This window comes from Thalassophryne amazonica, chromosome 12 (assembly GCF_902500255.1).
Source record: "Thalassophryne amazonica chromosome 12, fThaAma1.1, whole genome shotgun sequence".
NCBI classification, from domain to species: domain Eukaryota; kingdom Metazoa; phylum Chordata; class Actinopteri; order Batrachoidiformes; family Batrachoididae; genus Thalassophryne; species Thalassophryne amazonica.
Window position 1 is genome coordinate 39,494,026 of NC_047114.1, and position 16,702 is coordinate 39,510,727.

The 16,702-nt window shown below is 39.6% G+C and overlaps 1 protein-coding gene across 4 annotated transcripts in view; it reads left to right on the forward strand.

Annotated features, from left to right (window-relative positions):
* Nucleotides 1-16,702, forward strand: part of fggy (FGGY carbohydrate kinase domain containing) — a 75,093-nt gene that overhangs the window by 41,903 nt on the left and 16,488 nt on the right. For 2 of the 4 annotated variants that reach the window (XM_034182737.1, XM_034182739.1), the window contains exons 4-9: nt 2,225-2,376; nt 2,661-2,749; nt 3,171-3,286; nt 6,326-6,454; nt 10,112-10,215; nt 15,385-15,492. In XM_034182737.1, the coding sequence (XP_034038628.1) occupies nt 2,225-2,376; nt 2,661-2,749; nt 3,171-3,286; nt 6,326-6,454; nt 10,112-10,215; nt 15,385-15,492 (698 nt within the window). Of the gene's footprint in view, nt 1-2,224; nt 2,384-2,660; nt 2,750-3,170; nt 3,287-6,325; nt 6,455-10,111; nt 10,216-15,384; nt 15,493-16,702 lie in introns of those variants that run through there. The other 2 variants (XM_034182738.1, XM_034182740.1) reach the window with 2 other exon arrangements.

Consider the following 16,702-nt stretch of genomic DNA (forward strand, 5'->3'; position numbering starts at 1 on the left):
GGGGGAAGCGATCCCAGGACTTTCTTGTTGTGAGGCAACAGTGCTAACCACTAAGCCACCATGTCACCCTACTACTTAATACAACCCCAATTCCAATGAAGTTGGGACGTTGTGTAAAATGGAAATAAAAACAGAATACAATGATTTGCAAATCCTCTTCAACCTATATTCAATTGAATACACCACAAAGACAAAATATTTAATGTTCAGACATAAACTTTATTGTTTTTGTGCAAATATTTGCTCATTTTGAAATGGATGCCTGCAACACGTTTCAAAAAAGCTGGGACAGTGGTATGTTTACCACTGTGTTACATCACCTTTCCTTCTAACAACACTCAATAAGCATTTCGGAACTGAGGACACTAATTATTGAAGCTTTGTAGGTGGAATTCTTTCCCATTCTTGCTTGATGTACGACTTCAGTTGTTCAACAGTTCGGGGTCTCCGTTGTCGTATTTTGCACTTCATAATGCGCCACACATTTTCAATGGGTGACAGGTCTGGACTGCAGGCAGGTCAATCTAGTACCCGCACTCTTTTACTATGAAGCCACACTGTTGTAACACATGCAGAATGTGGCTTGGCATTGTCTTGCTGAAATAAACAGGGACGTCCCTGAAAAAGACGTTGCTGGGATGGCAGCATGTGTTGCTCCAAAACCTGGATGTACAGTAGTGTTCAGAATAATAGTAGTGCTATGTGACTAAAAAGATTAATCCAGGTTTTGAGTATATTTCTTATTGTTACATGGGAAACAAGGTACCAGTAGATTCTCACAAATCCAACAAGACCAAGCATTCATGATATGCACACTCTTAAGGCTATGAAATTGGGCTATTAGTAAAAAAGAAAAAAGTAGAAAAGGGTTGTTCACAATAATAGTAGCATCTGCTGTTGACGCTACAAACTCAAAACGTATGTTCAAACTGCTTTTTTAGCAATCCTGTGAATCACTAAACTAGTATTTAGTTGTATAACCACAGTTTTTCATGATTTTTTCACATCTGCGAGGCATTAATTTTGTTGGTTTGGAACCAAGATTTTGCTAGTTTACTAGTGTGCTTGGGGTCATTGTCTTGTTGAAACACCCATTTCAAGGGCATGTCCTCTTCAGCATAATGCAACATGACCTCTTCAAGTATTTGCTTCAAGTGCTTCAAGTCTTCAAGTGCTTGGTCTTGTTGGATTTGTGAGAATCTACTGAATCTACTGGTACCTTGTTTCCCATGTAACAATAAGAAATATACTCAAAACCTGGATTAATCTTTTTAGTCACATAGCACTACTATTATTCTGAACACTACTGTACCTTTCAGCATTGATGGTGCCATCACAGATGTGAAAGTTCCCAAATGCTTATTGAGTGTTGTTAGAAGCAAACGTGGTGTAACACAGTGGTAAACATACCACTGTAGCAGCTTTTTTGAAGGCATCCATTTCAAAATGAGCAAATATATGCACAAAAACATAAAGTTTATCAGTTTGAACATTAACTATCTTGTCTTTGTGGTGTATTCAATTGAATATAGGTTGAAGAGGATTTGCAAATCATTGTATTCTGTTTTTATTGACATTTTACACAACATCCCAATTTCACTGGAATTGGAGTTGTACTTGCAGTCTGAGACTCTAATATTCATGTCATGGTTGTTGTTTCACCCTTTTATCATTGTGAACACTTAAATGTATATAGTTCCTTACCTGTGACATTTTTTGTCCCTGCATGTTCTGACAATCCCATGTTGTGCGTTTGTTTGATTTTATTCATATGGCCATAGCATTTGGTCACCCTTCTGAGTCTGGTCTTGTTGATGTTTCTTCCTGTAATCGAAAAACACAGGGAGCTTTTCCTTACCGCTGTTGCTGAGATGCTTGCTTATGGTTGTGGGTAAGGTCTACACCTCATGAGGTGAGTAAAAGCTAGATCTCATGGTGTGGGAAAAGTCTGGACCTCTTGGTGCTGTAATAAGTTAATTGAATGCTAATCACAGGCAGTATCATTAGCAGTAATATATCTAGTAGGTTATCCTAAAATGCAAGAACGTGTTCATGAATGCATACTTTGCCCAATTTTAAGGCTACAAAACACTTTAAATTATTTTTGAATGAATGAATGAATTTTGTGTTGGTTTTCCTTTTCATTAGTTTTTGAAAAAGGGAGAAAATGTATTCACTTGTTTGTTGAACTTGCTTTCTTGCCTTGGTCTCTTTGCTGGTCCAGTTGACAATGAAAGGAACGTGGTGATGTGGATGGACCATCGTGCTGAGGAGCAGGCCGCTCGTATTACCGACACTGGCCACAGCATCCTCCGCAGGGTTGGAGGGGTCATGTCTCCAGAGATGCAACCCCCTAAACTTCTGTGGCTCAAAGAGGTGAGAGGTGAGCGAGATCACCACAGAACAGATGTTTCTTTGTTGCCCTCTGATCCCACAAGTCTCTGTCCACACCTACTCTACCCCACACCACCTGGGGTTGTGTGGAAGTTCTTAGCTTAACCATATTTTTCTTTTTCTTTCTTTTTTTTTTTTTTTTTTTACTGCAACTAATTAACACAAACGTTTCAGCATTTTCAACTTGATAGTTGAACCTTGGCCAGAGTTCTTCCTCCCTGCTCACTCCAGGGATTTACTGTTTGAATTATTTTTTTCTCCATTAGAATCTAACAGTAACCTGCTGGAACAAAGCTGCTCATTTTTTTGACCTTCCAGACTTTCTGTCGTGGAAGGCAACAGGCTCTTTGACAAGGTGAGCTTTGCTCATTTTTGATGATTTATATCCAATTGTTCCAGTATTAATTTGACAGTTTCTTTCATGTGCAGCAAGAATACTGTACATATGGGTCTTGCTACATGTTACCTTTGCATTAACTAGCTTCATGTGTTGCAGTGACCTAAACCTGAGTGTCAGTGGAGATACTAACAATAAGATGTTTGTTTGTTATTGAGCTGCTGTTCTGTTGTGTGAGAACATTATCCGTGTATCAAATGTCCATTTTAAAGTAAGGGGTTTCCCCAGTAAATCTTTTATCACTGGCTAAATGACAGTGTGACTTTAGCACATCCTGTTTACTGTGAACTCCTGCTGCTGAGTAGATGTTTTAAAAGTATATTTACTATGCCATATGTCTTTGAGGCATATTATAGTGATATTTTGTAATATTCCACAGGTCTTTATGTACTCTGGTATGTAAATGGATGTTTTGCCCCCCAGATGGATGGGATGCCAGTTTTTGGACAACCATTGGACTAGAGGACCTCCTGGAAAATAACTTTTCAAAAATAGGTCAGAAGAAACAAATATGCAAAATAAAATATTTTGAAATGATAATTGCATATAGTATTTGAAACTTAAGTTTTTCCACAGTGAAGACTTGCGGTCCTCAGGGATATGTTCTGATTCCTGCACTGTTCAATGCTTACATTACTGTTGGGTAGGTTGATGGAGACCAGTGACTTGTTTGCTTTTGTTAGTGAGGAAAGGTTTATTGACCTTGAGGAGCAGTACCAGTAGATTCAGTAGATTCTCACAAATCCTACAAGACCAAGCATTCCTGATATGCACACTCTTAAGGCTATGAAATTGGACTATTAGTAAAAAAAAGTAGAAAAGGGGGTGTTCACAATAATAGTAGCATCTGCTGTTGACGCTACAAACTCAAAACTATTATGTTCAAACTGCTTTTTTAGCAATCCTGTGAATCACTAAACTAGTATTTAGTTGTATAACCACAGTATTACATGATTTCTTCACATCTGCGAGGCATTAATTTTGTTGGTTTGGAACCAAGATTTTGCTCGTTTACTAGTGTGCTTGGGGTCATTGTCTTGTTGAAACACCCATTTCAAGGGCATGTCCTCTTCAGCATAAGGCAACATGACCTCTTCAAGTATTTTGACATATCCAAACTGATCCATGATACTTGGTATGCGATATATAGGCCCAACACCATAGTAGGAGAAACATGCCCATATCATGATGCTTGCACCACCGTGTTTCACTGTCTTCACTGTGAACTGTGGCTTGAATTCAGAGTTTGGGGGTTGTCTCACAAACTGTCTGCGACCCTTGGACCCAAAAAGAACAATTTTACTCTCATCAGTCCACAAAAATATTCCTCCATTTCTCTTTAGGCCAGTTGATGTGTTCTTTGGCAAATTGTAACCTCTTCTGCACATGTCTTTTATTTAACAGAGGGACTTTGCGGGGAATTCTTGCAAATAAATTAGCTTCACACAGGCGTCTTCTAACTGTCACAGCACTTACAGGTAACTCCAGACTGTCTTTGATCATCCTGGAGCTGATCAGTGGGTGAGCCTTTGCCATTCTGGTTATTCTTCTATCCATTTTGATGGTTGTTTTCCATTTTCTTCCACGCGTCTCTGTTTTTTCTTTGTCCAATTTAAAGCATTGGAGATCATTGTAGATGAACAGCCTATAATTTTTTGCACCTGTGTATACGTTTTCCCCTCTTCAATCACCTTTTTAATCAAACTACGCTGTTCTTCTGAACATTGACTTGAACTTCCCATTTTCCTCAGGCTTTCAAAGAGAAAAGCATGTTCAACAGGTGCTGGCTTCATCCTTACATAGGGGACACCTGATTCACACCTGTTTGTTCCACAAAATTGACGAACTCACTGACTGAATGCCACACTACTATTATTGTGAACACCCCCTTTTCTAATTTTTTTTTTACTAATAGCCCAATTTCATAGCCTTAAGAGTGTGCATATCATGAATGTTTGGTCTTGTTGGATTTGTGAGAATCTGCTGAATCTACTGGTACCTTTGTTTCCCATGTAACAATAAGAAATGTACTCAAAACCTGGATTAATCTTTTTAGTCCCATAGCACTGCTATTATTCTGAACACTACTGTATGTTTTGTGGTGCATCGTGTTGTAGCACACTGTGCATATGTCCTGCTAAACTCAAAGTCCAATTCAAAGGAAATATGCATTATCTTTCAGCATCATACACCCTCATCCATGTGACCCAGCGGTTGCCGATCAGACCCCAGCTTGTGTCCAGTTGGCACATCTAGGTGCTTTGCCCCCATAGGTCTCCTCTCTTGAGCCATAGCCATCTTGAGGCTTTCTCTTCTGCTTCTGTGGTATTGCAGATGGATCTTCTCTTCCTCATTTACATTCAGTGCCGAACAGACTGAAGGCTCTGGACAGCGATCGGGCTGCAAAGCCTCTGCACCCTACCTCTATTGGGAGACACCTAGCTCTCCATCCAGCTTGTTAACACTCACTGACCAGTCCCTTGTACTTGGCAAGTACAAGGGACTTCCGAGGGACTAAAGCTTCCATTCAAAGGCCTCTTCCAGGCGGTCTTCCCAAGGGACTGTAAGCTCCAACAGGTCCACTTGTTTGGTGGACTCGGTCCAGAGCATGACATCTGGTCTCAAGGTGGTGGCCGCAATGTGGTTGGGGAACTTGAGTTGCTGCTCCAAGTTCACCAACAACTGCCAGTCCCTCGCCATGGCCAGGATACCTGCAGATGCTCTTGCAGCTGGTTTTGGCTGCTCTCCAGCTCTGATGAAGGTGATGGCTTGCTTGGAGGGACAGGAGCGCTTTGGCCCACTCAACTCCTATAACAACGGCTTCAGCAATGGCCTTCAGCATCTGGTCATGCCTCCACTTGTACCTACACTCTCCCAGTGCCTTTGAGTTTGAGTTTTTTTTCTTCTTAATTTGTGACCTCTTACCCTTGGAGAGGCAATATAACATGAGTGCCTCAGTTTCTCTTTAACTCATTAATTTAGCAGAAGTAAATGTGCAGAGCAGATAGTTAGTTAACCTGAGAGATCAAGTTGACTGCAATGCTGTGAAAGTGAGAATTTTAAACTGTTTTCTGTATGCAACGGGGAGCCAGTGAAGAGAAATTATTCAAGGGGTGATGTGAGGCTGTCTGTTTGACCTAGTAAGTGGCGTTGCGGCTCCATTACAGTAAAAATGGTTCATATGAGATGAGATAAGGCCACGTGTAAGCACCTCTAGTTCTGTGTTTGAATCCATGGGTCTCAGTTTATTAGTATTTCTTAAGTGGAGAAAAACATCTCGTGTGGGTGTCAAATGGCAAAGCCTGATCGAATTCTTCATGTAGAAATCAGGACATTTTGAACAGTTCACTTTCTGTCTCCTGGTGTGAAATTAAAAAGAACGGTTACACTTCAAAGGGTTTGCAAAACTCCATGAAATGTTCAATTAAAGATTTCATCTGGATCTGTTGGACAGAGATGCTTATTTCTGCTGGTGTTTGTGAATTTGTATCACGATTATATCAGAAGTGGGGTTTTTTTGTGTGTGTGATGCAGGCAGCAAGACATGTTCTCCGGGGAGTCCATTGGGTCAGGGACTCACCCAGGAGGCAGCAGCAGATTTGGGTTTGGACCCTGGAACTGCAGTTGGTGCTTCTCTGATAGACGCTCATGCTGGAGGTCTAGGTATTACATTTTTAATGTACTATTTGCCCATCCACACTGTTGTTAACAGGACAATTAAAAAAAAATCTTGACATTTGGATTTGTCTTTTTTAGATTTTCTCATTTTTTTTGAAGGTGCATTTGCAAAATATCACATGGCAGGGTGATTCAGAATTTTAGACTTTATAATAGTTAGCGTGTGATTAGTTAAAGACGTCACATTTATATGTAGCAGCTCAGCTGGACTCTGATGCCAGAATAAAACAATATTTGACTCAAGCATCCTGGTATGTCAAAAATTAAAAATGCTATTTTTCACTGAGTATATGAAATTAAAATGAAAGTTTAATTTAACAAACCATTTGTTGTAGTTTATATTAATGCATGGTCAAGGGTACTGTGTTCAAATAAAAGCATCACCATGTATCTAAACCAGTAAACAACATTGCTGGCTATTTTTTAATTTCTTATCTTGACATGAATCATGAATACCCATAGACGTTTTCACCAAAATTCCAAGCTTACACTGCGTCCAGAAAGTATTCACAGCACTTCACTTTTCCCATATTTTATCTTACAGCCTTATTCCAAATTGGAGTAAGTAATTTTTTTCCCTCAAAATTCTACTCACAACACCCCATAATGACATGAAAAAAAACCTGCATTTTTTTTTTTTTTTTTTTTGGGGAAATTTATGAAAAATAAAAAAACAAAACCGAAAAATCACGCATACATAAGTATTCACACCCTTTGCTCAGTACTTTGTTAATGCACCTTTGTGAACAATTACAGCCTCAAGTCTTCTTGAATATGATGCCACAACCTTGATGCACTTATCTTTGGGCAGTTTTGTCCATTCCTCTTTGGAACACCTCTCAAGCTCCATCAGGTTGGATGCGAAGCGTCAGTGCACAGCCATTTTCAGATCTCTCCAGAGATGTTTAAATCTGTTTCAGGTCTGGGCTCTCGCTGGGCCACTCAAGGACATTCACAGAGCCACTTGTTTAATATCTTAGCTGTGTGCTTTAGGTCATTGTCCTGCTGAAAGATGAACCGCTGCCACAGTCTGTGATCTAGAGTGCTGTGGAGCAGGTTTTCATCCAGGATGTTTCTGTACATTGCTGTATTCATCTTTCCCACAATCCTGACTAGTCTCCCAGTTTCTGCTGCTGACAAACATCCCCACAGTATGATGCTACCACTGTAGAGATGGTATTGGCAAGGTGATGAGCAGTGCCTGATTTCCTCCAAACATGATGCCTGGCATTCACGCCAAAGACTTCAGTCTTTGTCTCATCAAACCAGAGAATTTTGCTTCTCATAGTCTGACAGTCCTTCAGGTGTAGTTTGGTAAACTCCAGGTGGGCTGCTATGTGCCTTCTTCTAAGGAGTGGTTTCCGTCTGGCCACTCTAACATACAGGCCTGATTGGTGGATTGCTGCAGAGATGGTTGTCCTTCTGGGAAGTTCTCCTCTCTCCACAGAGGAATGCTGGAGCTCTGACAGAGTGACGATCAGGTTCTTGGTCACTTCACTGACTAAGGCTCTTCTCTCCTAATCACTCAGTTTAGATGGGCGGTCAGCTCTAAGAAGAGTCCTGTGGATCTGAACTTGACTTGGTTAGTTCTCTGACATGCACTGTCAACTGTGGGACCTTATATGTAGACAGGTGTGTGCCTTTCTAATTCATGTCCAATAAACTGAATTTACTCCAGGTGGACTTCAATTAAGCTGTAGAAACATCTCAAGGATAACCAGTGGGAACAGGATGCACCTGAGCTCAATTTTCTGCTTCATTGTAAAGGCCGTGAATAGTTATGTGCGTGTGATTTATTAGTTTTTATTTTTAATTAATTTGCAAAAATAAAAAAAGAGCATCATATTGTCATTATGTGTAGAATTTTGAGAAAAAAAAATATCATCCATTTTGGAATAAGCCTGTAACATAACAAAATGTGGAAAAGATGAAGCGCTGTGAATACTTTCTGGACGCACGGTATTTTTGCGACGCTACCTAATTCTAATCTTACCAAAATCAAGAATAAATGGATAAAGTAAGTCCTTTCGGCGACTCCTTTGTTTTCACTCTGGGTCGCCACAGCAGATCCAAGGTGAATCTGCATATTAAATTGGCACAAGTTTTACACCGGATGCCTTTCCTGATGCAACTCCACATTACATGGAGAAATGTGGCAGGGGTGGGGTTTGAACTGAGAACCTCTGCACTAAAATCAAGTGCACTAGCCACTTGCCCACCATCCCTGCAACTCAGGAACAAAACCTTGTTCAAAACCTTTACCTTCCTCTCACATGGTTCGCTAACCTTCACATGGAATTCTGGGGTGACATTAACTGCTGGAATAATGTTTGTAAACCTGGTTTGCATTTGAGGTGGAAAACTCATCAATAGGAGGGGGCCAGAAGGTTTACATCACTGTGACATGTACAACAACTAAAAGCATAGAGTGTTTTAACCTCTGACTGATGCAACAATGTGTGATGGGCCGAGGTCATAGCTTGAGGCCAGAGAGCAGAGTTCATCAACAGTTGAACTCCCAGAACACAACCAGATGGTTTGGCTCTGATGTCAGGAACAGAGGAAAACCCTATGGCTGTTCTGCTGATAACTAAACTGCTGTAACATTAATCATCCCAACAGGATGAATCCTAATGACTTTGATGAAGTTGCGTATCCTTTCATCTTACCTCACTTCAAATTCACAGTTGGAAAAAAGTGCAAACATCAAATGCAGATATAAATTTGAAATGTAAATGAACACATTCGCGCAGTCTGGAAGACGCCCCTGATAGGACTTTGCATTAATGTCGCTCTGTAGCACCAACTTCCACTCAGTGGTCAACTTTCCAATCATTGAAAATAAATCTAAAGGCCACTATCATGAGGTTCTATAGCACACAGTCTAAAATGCATGGTGCATATCCATTTGGATCATGCCCGATTGCACACTGTTATCTAGATTTGGCTTATTCAGAGTGCGAACTTGAGATCTGGGTTTAAAGGGACTATTTTAATGGTCCATATTACTCAACAGCGTGATGTGGGCCTTTCCGTAGGCATATCATGGGGATGCTGTGAGAGACTAGTCAGGATTGAGGGAAAGATGAATGCAGCAATGTACAGGACAACTCAGGACAACTCTGTGAATGTCTTTGAGTGGCCCAGCCAGAGCCCAGACCTGAATCTGATTGAACATCTCTGGAGAGATCTGAAAATGGCTGTGCACCGACGCTCACCTTCCAACGTGATGGAGCTTGAGAGATGCTGCAAAGAGGAATTGGCAAAACTGCCCAAAGATAGGTGCGCCAAGCTTCTGGCATCATAGTCAAGAAGACTTGAGGCTGTAAAGCGTGTGAATACTTATGTACATGTGATGTCTTAATTTTTTATTTTTAATAAATTTGCCAAAAAAAACCAACTTATTTTATGTTGTCATTCTGGGATGCTGTGAGTAGAATTTTGAGGGGAAAATATGAATTTACTCCATTTTGGATTAAGGCTGTAACGTAACAAAATGTGGAAAACGTGAAGCGCTGTGAATACTCTCGAGATGCACTGTACATGATTAGTTTTGTTATCACTGGGGAAAAAAATTAACTGTGATATTAATTAGATATAACTTAAAATTTACCATGACCTCATTTAGGTTTCTTTTTGCAGGTGTGATAGGTGCAGATGTGAAAGGCTTTCAATTGCCATGTGAGGGTCAGCCAATCACCTCACGCATGGCGGTAATATGTGGGACGTCGTCCTGTCACATGGCAGTAAGTGGTTCACATATACACATCAAAGATCAGCAGAAACAACTCCTCATTGAAGTTTAGACTAATTCATTTTAAAGTAACCCTGAACCTTACACCCAATGTTCTTATGCGTCTCATCACATGAGGAATACAAGATCATCTGATATTATATATATTCTGTCTCTGTTGTCTTCACTGAAATTTTACAACAGTGAGGTGATCGTAAATTAATATTGTACACAATCTGTTGCAACAGAAAATCTGATGCTTTTATGTAATAGAGCAGGTAGCTCAGTGATAAGAAGCTTGTCTGCCAATAAGTAGACCTGGGTTTGAATTCCAGTCATGGTACCTGCCTGTGTCCTTGGACAAGGCACTTAAGTTCCCACATAACGAGTGCTAATTTGAGTGGACATTAGGCGATTTTGCAGGTGATTTACCAATACTAATTACTCCATAGTAAGTAGTAATGTGAACTAGACAGATGTATATAAATGAGGATTTTGCACGTTAATAGTCATAAGCGCAAAATTTTATTAAATCAGCCAACTACAGCTATTGGCCTTTGTTAAATCAAACTCTGCCACATAAATGAGCATATTCATGTGCTGACATTCAAAAAAGAAAAAACGTCCTATTTGAGATGCTTAATTCTCATTTATCCATGGTATTTTAGTAAACTGGTGAATCATTATTGTACGTTCTGTTGCTGGAATACACAGACAGATTTCTATAATTTCTCAGTTTTCTATGTTTCACTGGCAGAGCACAACATAATTTTTCATCATTATGCTTTTAAAATGTGGATGGAGCAAGAATTCAATGTCTGAAGTAAGAGATTGTTTTATTGTTTGTTTGTGTGTGGTTGTTGTAATGGCCAGCACATGAGCGTGTTCATGCGCTGTGTGTCCTTTGCGCAGCGTCGTGATGCCCAACACAGATATGTGTGTCTGTGTGTGGTCCACCTCTTATGCATGGAGACATTTATTCTTAATGAAGAAAGTATGACGTAAATGTAAATATGCCCGATGTTTACAAAAGGTTCCTTCAGCTGGTCTCTTCTGTGCTGGAACAGCAATCTGTCAGGTGCAGTCAGTTAATGACAAGGTTTCAAACTTGCAAAATACAAATGATGTCTGACCCTGCTAAATTTCCTTTTTACCTTGATAAATCATGTTGTGTGTGGAAACTTCACCTCCTTGCATGTTTCCTGACACAATTTTTTTCCCTTTGGGTGGACAAACCCCAAATTACATATTTATGAAGGCATACAGGCTAAATGGAGAATAATTGCAATTTTGCACATTTGAAAGACACAATCCTCATTGCCCACTAACTCAGCATGCATGTGTAATTGTGATTGCAATGGTGTTTCCACACGTTTTTATGCACACAGACCTTTAGTAAATCAGACCCTTAATCTCCATTGTATCAGTCCACCCAGCTGTAAATGGGAACCAGCCTTGGTTTGGGAAGTAACGGGTGTCCTGGCCAGGGGGATTCATAGACCTTTATCTGCTTCACTGTACGGAATCCGGAGATAACAACCAACAGGCCTCACGGCCTATATAGGACTTACTTTTCGTCATTTATTCCCCAAAAGGAGGTGAAGCTGAATGCACAGGTTGCCCAGTAAAATGTTGTTTCCTGCCCCATTGTGGAATTATTTACAGGATTATAAATCACTGGCTGTGTAGCACGCTGACCAATGAACACTGATGAGCATAATAAATTATTACGTCCGCCAAGGACGTAATAAGATCATCTGCGTTTATTTATTTGTTTGTCTGTCTGTTAGCAGGATTATGTCAAAACGACTGCACCGATTGTGACGAAATTTTCACCTGATGCGGATGCATATTAAGCCATGGAAGAACCCATTACATTTTGGTGGTGATCAGGATCCGGATTCTGGATCACGTTTCACTTTATATAGGCTTTGAAGGATTACTGTTAGGAGGATTTAGTCAAAACTACTGTATGGATTTTGACAAAATTTTCAACGTAGATACATATTAGGCCATGGAAGCCTCCATTAAATTTTGGAGGTGGTCCAGATCTGAATCCAGATTCTGGATCAAGATTTCACTTTATATACGTTTTGAAAGATTGCGTCAAAACTACTTCACTGATTGTCACCAAATTTGCACCACAGATGGATATTGGGGCATGGAAGACTCCACTGAATTTTGGAGGTGATCCGGATCTGGATTGGCGGATTTCAGAAATCTCTGTTTGCTCTCGTTTGGCATGCTTTTCTGCCATCTACATCTTACCTAGCTAAGCTCGAATGGACAGACATTGTAGTGACTGTTCTATGCTATCCTGCATGGCATCTAATCAGAAAACAAACTTGCTAATATAATAGTTGCCTCCATTACCGTAACACCAGTGAATCACTAACATGTAATCTTCAGAAAATTAACTTGATATTTCAGACTTTGATATCCTATAACGCTTTGCTGCAGTGTCGGGTGCTATGTAAGTGTTTTGGAGATTATGCCTGTTACTTATTTACTAGTGCTGCAGTAACAATTATTTATGTGTATGTAGTAATGTGGTATCAGTTGACACAACTACATTAAGTAAATATGACACTTAATTTTTTTGTGTGCATATAGTTTATCGACGTACTTCGGACATCAGAAATTTGAGGGAGTAAAATGTTAAAAAATTGACTTTTAATTATCAAATTAGAGTGTTGCCTGCGGGGATCCACGGGCTGTTAGATTGGGTAGTGTTCATAAAAAAAGGTAGCTGACATTTTTCAAGGGTAGTAATAAATTATGCAAAGTTTCTATAATGAGTTGGAATGGCATGCGAATCCAGAATGTTTTTAGAACCTTAGACCTCGACAGTTTTTAGAGGAAGAACTCAACATTTTTATTTCTGGTTAATTACGTAATTAGTTAATGTTAATATACTGTCTTAATGTATTATGTTCTTGTTATCATATACACACGATTATTATTATATTGAGTATTATTATTTTATTTTATTATTACTTCTATTTTGTCATTTTATTTTTAAATGGACCACAGTAGAAATAAGTGTTTTTGCTTTCTAGCGCCATTGATGTATTTTTAACGTATTTCCAATAATATTATATACAGTAGTTACATTGAACTTACTAAATAATATCACACATGCTTTTAACATATAGATGATTTACCTCCCCCTGCTGGAATGGCGTGTAAGTCCAGAATGTAATTATCAACGTCCATTGTTCAATGTTGTTAGCTAATATCTGTATTTTCTCCAAAAATATGAGTCCTATCAATTTCCATTTTTGCAATATTCATCCTTGACCCAAAATACATAAGCATACCAAATGGAAAATGTCAGCTCTACAGTACGCAGAGCTTTTTGTCTTTTCTGCACTCTGTTGCAAGCTGGTGCTTTTAATTTTACACACCCACAAACAGAGATGGTGGTGAAAGACATCAAATGCAGTACACTTCTCACTAGGATTGGCTATTGAAAACCAGTTCTTGTTTAAGAATCGCTATGATATGGTTTGATCCACCAACATCAATAGCCTTTTGCTGAACAATTCCATTATCGGTCCTTCAGTTGACATTACACCAGAGCGGCCATTATTTTTGATGGTGTTTTTATCAGGAAAATTATATTTCTCTACATTGATTGCAGACCCGCTCTGCGGTGGTTTGCAATTTTTTAATTAACCCCTCTCAAAGCTATTTAAAGATGTCAATCGTGAGTCACTTTTGTGCGGATTAAAGTCACTAACTGGGACTCCTGTCTTGTTGTGGGTAAGAAACGAGAATCATCCCTCAGTTCCTGTTTTGTGGGACTACGTTTACAGCTCCAAACACTAAAGTTGGATAGAGTTCGGTCAGAATTAATGACTTCAAAGTGAGTCGCCGTTTTAAATCAAATGACACCTCTTTCCAAACGTACAGACAGCAAACTACAACCGACAAAAGCTGTTTTTTTGTTGTGGTTTTTTTTTTTTGTTTTCCTCTCCCAAAATGATACGTCCTCTTGACATGCAGCACAGCCAGCTGCGAGAGCTAAGCTCAGAGGTATGGAGTTACATTTGTGCCATTAATGTCTGAAAGGAAATGCTTATTTTTATCTCTGTCCAAAGATCTAGGCTCCATCATATACAGATTTTATGTCCAGAGATCAAGGATCCAGTGACCAATTTCATATTTATTTACTTTAAGATTTATTTACTTAAGCAGTAAAATGTTGACATAGAAAACCTGTAAAGCCTACTTTTAGTACACAGAAAATTCACAAGAGGTATCGATAAGGGAATCAGTAAAAAAATCATATCAATAATGGCATCGATATCAATAAAATCTTATCAGTGCCCATCCCCACTTCTCACTCATAATAACGGCAACATGACACTTAACTAAACTGACGAAACCAATTGAACTACGAAACACAATAAATCAACAACATTAACAACCCTGTTAAAATAACGTGAACCACAATGATAACATTTAAAACCCTGATCTCCCATGGTGCATTGCAGCACAATGTCCATTATTTACTGTTGTTAGCTAGTATCGCTAATTTCTCCAAAAATATTAGTCCTATCAACTTTACATTTTCACAGTGTTCATCCTTGACCCAAAATTAATAAGTGTACCAAACAGCAAATGTCAGCTCTCCCCAATTTATCCATGATCGCAGCCATACTCACGCACGCATACATGCACACGGAGGCCACTTGGCTATAATATAGATTGTTCATGTGATTATTTTGGCTAAACGCCCTTAATTAAACCTGAAAGTCTATACTTCGATTGTTTCATTTTGACTCCATTGTGGTGGTGTACAGAACACACACACACACACACACACACACACACACACACACACACACACACACACACACACACACACACACACACACAGGATGATCTGGGTGAAGAATTCCAGATTATTTTCTTTATTTATTTTTTTTCTTCCAACATTCTGCTTGGCTGCCAAAATGAGGCTTTGGATCTAATTTTGCCTGAAACCCAAGAACTCGTACAGCGGGCCCCAGACCCCTGGTTGACTTTCAGGGTGCCTCATTCTTGTGCCTGTTCATAGTGATGACATAGCTGATCTTAGATGCTCTTAACTGTTAATTGCCTTACAACTCAATAGCAGTAGGTGGTTCTATGTCCTGTTGTATCGAGCTAAGAAGTTCATCTTCATTTGATTCAGATCAGCCAGCAGCCTGTGTTTGTACCAGGAGTGTGGGGCCCCTACATGTCTGCCATGGTGCCCGGCTTGTGGCTCAACGAGGGAGGACAGAGTGCTACAGGGAGGCTGGTCAGTCCTTAAAAGTTGATAGGCATAAAGATAATCAGAAATCAGAGTTCTTGCCAGCGCAGTTGAGCATAGGGGGCCCCTATGCTATGAGTTAATGAGTATAGGGGGCTTTTTTGTCTTTTTTCTCCCTTTTTTAAAGGACAAGTTGCACGTTATTTAACGTCCCAGTTAGCAACACAAAGTAAAAAAAATAGTGTTTCAAAGGGTTAAAAATTGAAAACATTTCTGGGGCGGGGCAGGGTGGGTGGGCTGCTCCTGGACCCTCCCACAATACTCGTGCCTGCAACGTTCATTGCGTGGCCATGCCCCGCTAAGTTCCCCCCTGTGCTGTGGAAAAAATACTGGTGAGAACCCTGATAATTTTTTTTTTTTAATTTCTTTAATTTCTTTCTTCTTTTTTTTAATTTCTAATTTTTTAATTTCTTTAATTTCTTTCTTTAATTTCGAGAACTGCTATTCCTAAAATGTGCCAATTTATTTTCCTGCTCTAGTCCACTCTTTTCACAAGTGAAATTTGATGGTTTTGTTTTTGATTAACTCTATCAACAACCCAACAAAGACAGTAAAAAAAAAAAAATCTACACTGTGGAACTGAGCTCAGCAGTAGAACAACTTTCAACTACAGATGTGATTTGTCATGTGTGTCCACAACAGACACAAAGAAAAGGTTAATTTCATTACGTAGTGACATTAACACCTAGACGTCACTCTGAGAATGCAAACCTCCACCAAGATGCAGGTCTTGGTTTTTATATATATACGAGGTCTGTCAATAAAGTATAGCTCCTTTTTATTTTTTTCAAAAACTATATGGATTTCATTCATATGTTTTTACGTCAGACATGCTTGAACCCTCGTGCGCATGCGTGAGTTTTTCCACGCCTGTCGGTGACGTCATTCGCCTGTGAGCACTCCTTGTGGGAGGAGTCGTCCAGCCCCTCGTCGGAATTCCTTTGTCTGAGAAGTTGCTGAGAGACTGGCGCTTTGTTTGATCAAAATTTTTTCTAAACCTGTGAGACACATCGAAGTGGACACGGTTCGAAAAATTAAGCTGGTTTTCAGTGAAAATTTTAACGGCTGATGAGAGATTTTGAGGTGATTCTGTCGCTTTAAGGACTTCTCACGGTGCGAGACGTCACTCAGCGCTCTCAGCCGCCGTCGTCAGCCTGTTCAAGCTGAAAACCTCCATATTTCAGGCTCTATTGATCCA